This window comes from Colobus angolensis, unplaced genomic scaffold (genome assembly GCF_000951035.1).
Source record: "Colobus angolensis palliatus isolate OR3802 unplaced genomic scaffold, Cang.pa_1.0 Scaffold596, whole genome shotgun sequence".
NCBI classification, from domain to species: domain Eukaryota; kingdom Metazoa; phylum Chordata; class Mammalia; order Primates; family Cercopithecidae; genus Colobus; species Colobus angolensis.
In genome coordinates, this window is record NW_012119554.1 from 777,702 (window position 1) to 782,619 (window position 4,918).

The 4,918-nt window shown below is 51.1% G+C and overlaps 1 protein-coding gene across 3 annotated transcripts in view; it reads left to right on the forward strand.

Annotated features, from left to right (window-relative positions):
* The window catches only part of LOC105526535 (chromosome unknown open reading frame, human C1orf158), a 15,596-nt gene extending 11,796 nt beyond the window's left edge, over nt 1-3,800 (forward strand). For 2 of the 3 annotated variants that reach the window (XM_011962552.1, XM_011962553.1), the window contains 2 exons: nt 1,941-2,118; nt 3,398-3,800. In XM_011962552.1, the coding sequence (XP_011817942.1) occupies nt 1,941-2,118; nt 3,398-3,579 (360 nt within the window). In that variant the 3' untranslated portion in view covers nt 3,580-3,800. Of the gene's footprint in view, nt 1-1,940; nt 2,917-3,397 lie in introns of those variants that run through there. The other variant, XM_011962551.1, reaches the window with a different exon arrangement.
* Nucleotides 3,801-4,918: the final 1,118 nt, after the last annotated feature.

Here is a 4,918-nt window from a genome sequence, read left to right on the forward strand (position 1 = left end):
CTTTTCTTTTCTTTTCTTTATTTTGAGACAGAGTCTCACTCTGTCACCCAGGCTAGAGTGCAGTGGTGCGATCTTGGCTCACTGCAACCTCGGCCTCCTGGGTTGGAACAATTCTCCTGCCTCAGCCTCCCGAGCAGCTGGGATTACAGGTGTGTGCCATCACACCCAGCTAATTTTCTTTTGTATTTTTAGTAGAGACAGGGTTTTGCTCTGTTGGTCAGGCTGGTCCTGAACTCCTGGTCTCAAGTGATCTGCCCACCTTGGCCTCCCAAAGTGCTGGGATTTCAGGCGTGAGCCACTGTGCCCAGCGCTGAATATTTATTTCCAATGTTTCTGTTCAAATTGCCTGCTTGTGGGATGGGGCTCTGAATATCACCCTGCTGCCACACGGCTGCTTCAACTCTGTCAGCTCTTCTGTTTGCTTCATGGTGCCCCCCTTCTCCTAGGACAGCTTCCTTCTCCATCTCCCACTCCCACTTTGCTCCTCCTTCTTAGTCAAAAACAATTCCAAAGCCCGTATCCCCAACCACCTCCTTTATCTGATTCTCACACACCAAGCCAATGTTTCCTCTGCCTTAAATCACCCCAGGGCCAAGTAGTGGACACTACAGACCACCTCTGGGGCCCAGAGCCCACAAAAACTATTCACACATCCAGTCCTAAACTTGTCCACTCTGCCTCACCCGATGGTTCCCATGGAAACCACAGTAAAGGCTCTGGGCCCTGCTTCCCACTCGTTCCTTCTGCCTCCCGACCAACGACCAACACTGGTGCTTCCTTATGTGGCCCTGCAGGGCATGGCGTACTCTTCCTCTTGAGAACTCTAAGTAACAAGCTCTTCTTTCAAAGGTAGTTGTCTCTGTGTCTGTCACTTTCCCAAATCCAAATAAGGAGAAATCCCAGGCACACAATACAGACAGCAGGACCACACCCCAAATCAAGAGAAACTGCAAGAAAATTCCTCCTGGTCTCTCTCCCTCCCAAGCCACGAGGCCACTTCTACACTTCCCTCTGTTGATGGGAAACCCTCCAAGTCACTTTGGCATTGGAAATACACTATGGGGTACCTGGCGATGTGGATCTTGGGAATCCTGCTTAGTGTCTGTGCCCACCCCCCTTGTCTTCCTCTGGCATTGTGATCTGACTTATTTATGGGACCACCACTTGAAATATTGGGTGCAGCTGGCATTTCCAGACCATAGCAGACACAGGCCTCCCTGTCTGCTCCAGACAAGAGGACAAGCATGGAAACCAACATTATCCCTCCTTGTAAATCAGTGCAGTTCCCCAGGATTCCCTTCTGGGCCCAAGAGGATTTTCTTAGGAAAAGCACTGAATCAGGCAGACATCCCAGAGTAAGGAGAACATGGCTTTCTTCTCCCTGTAAATTACTCCTCACCAAAGAAATCACTCCCCTAGTTTCCAGCTGAGCAAGCTGTAAATCGTGTGCAAGAGAAGATAATTTATAGGGTGTTCTCTGATTCTTCCCACAGTAACAGACTGAAATATAAGGCACACACGTCAGGCTGGCTTTCAGCATCTTTTCCTTGCCCTTAGGAACAGGCTTGGATGCGTGAGACTTGAGACAAATCAGGCTGCAATTTCAGATCACAAGTGGGGTGGTACTGACTCTTCCCATTCAGCAGGATGTCCTGGCTTTAATTTTAATGTGCCAACGTAGTTCATTCTAGGAATGAATTGACTCGGCATGGGACCGGCCATGCAGAGAACTGACTGCAGCTAGCTGGGATGTGTTTGAAAGTGGGATGCCTCAGAGTGGGATAAACAAGTGTGTTTCTGAAGACCCTTTGCCAGCCCTTGGATGCCCACTCTCTCCATTAGCACCACAGACCCCTACGTGTGGCAGCTCCTGTCTCCACCATGGCCAGGCGGATGCCTTGCTCCCATCAGTAATGAGCCCACTGTGTCTGTCCTTCCAGGGGCTCCCCTACAAACACCTGATCACCCACCACCAGGAACCCCCACATCGCTACCTGATCAGCACCTATGACGACCACTACAACCGCCATGGTTACAACCCGGGGCTGCCTCCACTCCGCACCTGGAATGGACAGAAGTTGCTGTGGCTGCCAGAGAAGTCTGACTTCCCCCTTCTTGGTATTTTTATAATTCAGGGTTTTCCTCTGAATTGGTCTGTAAGGGTGCACAGACCAATGCAGCTATACCTGCCTCATGCAGAAGGAGCCACACAGGTGACCCTGGCTCCAGGAGAGCAGTGGATGACACAGTCAGAGCTGAGTCCTATTGTCCCCTCAGGGCTGCCTCCTGTGCTCTCCCCTTGATACGGGATAATCTTGGCTGTGTAGTGAAGCCGTCACCTGTGCCCCATGATGGCATGCTTAGAGCACAGGTGGCAGGGAGCACATCCACGCATCCTCCCTCCCAGTCCTATTTACTACATGAATGAATAGTGACAATATTTCCCAGGTAGTGCTCCTTGCTGCAATGGTAACAAACACTGAGGAATTTCTGGCCTCAGGGAGTTGACATTCCAGTGGGGAAACAGATAAGACACCACTAAAAAGTAAGAACACTTAAGATCACATAGATAATTTGAGACAGCAATGTGTGCTATGGAAAGAAAACAGGTAATGGATAGAAAGTGAGGTGGTGAATTTGTGAACCTCCTTTGGTTCACACATTCCTCCTTGGAAAAGTGAGGGATGGTCTTTGTTGAGGAGATAGCTGAGTTGGGAAGGAGGGAGCCATACAGGGATTGATGGGGAGGGCATTCCAGAGGAAGGAACAGTAAGTGAAAAAGGTCTAAGGCAGGAATGGAGGAGGGCCATGTTCGGGCTCATAGGGCACAGTGAAGAGAATGAAATTTGTCCTACCCACAATCCCAAGACTTGGAATGCATTTTTGTAGGAGAGTGTCTTGATCTGATTTACATTTCAAGCCACGTCCACCCTAATGGGGACACAGAGCAGTGCCATCTCTTTGTGGTCCTACCTTTTGATGCAAAGGGACATAGGTCAGAGGATGAGCTGCTGGTCACTTTGCATTGCTTTTGCATGGGATTCTTCTCAACATCACTCTCAATGCACACAGCTTCCTTCCCAACAGGGATGGGACAATTACTCAGGACCAGCGAGGCCACGCACAACCTCACCATGGGGGCTGACTTCTCCACGGTCCCCGTGGCAGAGCCTGGTCTCCCCTGAGCACTTGGGATGCAGGTGCACCTTGAGATCGCCAGGGGCTGACTGAACCAATGCTCTCTGCAAGACTTTTTCCCTCTGGGGCTCTGCCGGCCTTGGTGCCTGACAGAGCAGCCTGGGAAAATCTCCAGGGCCCCTGCTGCCCAGTCTCGTGGCCATTTAGAGCAAGACTCCTTCTCTAAGCCCCATTCAACGGACCCTGGTTTCTCTTGCAGCTCCCCCTACAAACTATGGACTCTATGAACAACTTAAGCAGAGATGGCTCGCACCTAAGGCTGGCCTGAAGCAGAGCACTTACACTTCATCCTACCCCAGACCACCATTGTGCGCTATGTCCTGCAGGGAACATGCGATTCCAGTCCCTCCCCATCGCCTGCATCCTGTCCCACACTTCTGAGAGCTGCCACCCCAGCAGCAGCTCAGATAGAACCAACTGGAGACCCACAGCATCCCTGCACTTGCCAAACAACAAGCGGCTGCAGATAAACTCAGAGTACGATACCCGGCCTGTCAAGGATGCCCTCAGAATAATCATCCGCATTTGGCGTTACCTGTCCCCTCCTCAAAACCCACAGGTTCCTTTCTTTTCCATCCCACAATTAAAGCTCTTTGACACTATTGCTGGGCTCTGTACGTGCACAAGACAGATTCAGACTGTCAGAGAGAACAGGAAGGGCGCTTAAGTTCCACCCTGTTGTTTCACAGGAGGGCAAGCTGAGGTCCGGAGAGGTAATGAGACTTGCTGAAGAGTCTAGTCCCATGGAGGAAACAAATCTGATGATGAAACCCATCATGAAAACTCCACAGAATGACCGAATGTGGTTCCCAGGAGGGCAGTGCTGCAGAGCTGGCGATGGGGAAGGATCCCAGCTTGTCTGTCATTGCCAAGGCAGCGGAAGGCGTGCTCTGGCCCCGTGGGACTCAGAAGGGGAAGACACATGGCATTTCCTCTGTCTCTGAGCTCGCAAATCTTTTTTGTTTGTTTGTTTATTTGTTTGTTTGCTTGCTTGCTTTTTTTTGAGATGGAGTCTCGCTCTGTTGCCCAGGCTGGAGTGCTGTGGCATGATCTCGGCTCACTGCAACCTCTGCCTCCCGGGTTCAAGTGATTCTTCTGCCTCAGCCTCCTGAGTAGCCGGGACTACAGGTGTGCACTACTGTGCCCGGCTAATTTTTGTATTTTTAGTAAAGACGAGGTTTCACCATATTGGTCATGCTGGTGATCCGCCCACCTCGGCCTCCCAAAGTTCTGGGATTACAGGCCTGAACCACTGTACCTGGCTGAGCTCTCAAATCTTTATGAGCCTGGCTGGGCAGAGGGCAGAGCCTCTGGTGAGGGATTTGGGAGAGAGAGTGGATCTCCTAGCAGAACTCGGGCATGGTCCTCACCTAGGACAGGGGTCCACAAGTGTGCATGCTCAGTGCTCACACAAAACTGCCTCTTTGAAGAAATGTCAGCAGACACCTTTGGCCCTCTGCATGCTTGGCTCATGGGCACAGGTGTGTTTTGTCAGTGATTTTGTACTGCAGACCAGTAATATGACTCCCAGTTTGGGAGCCTGAGTCTTTGCCGTTGTTTTCACAGGACACTTGCTGGCCTCAGGCCACCTACCTTAGGGTCACTTTGGCACCTACTAAGTTCCTTCCTTAGTCATCCAAGTGTCCACGTAAGGACGCTGTCTTCCATCCCGACTGAAAGTCAGAGCCTGGCACAGGTTAGGTGCTCTATAAATGTTTGC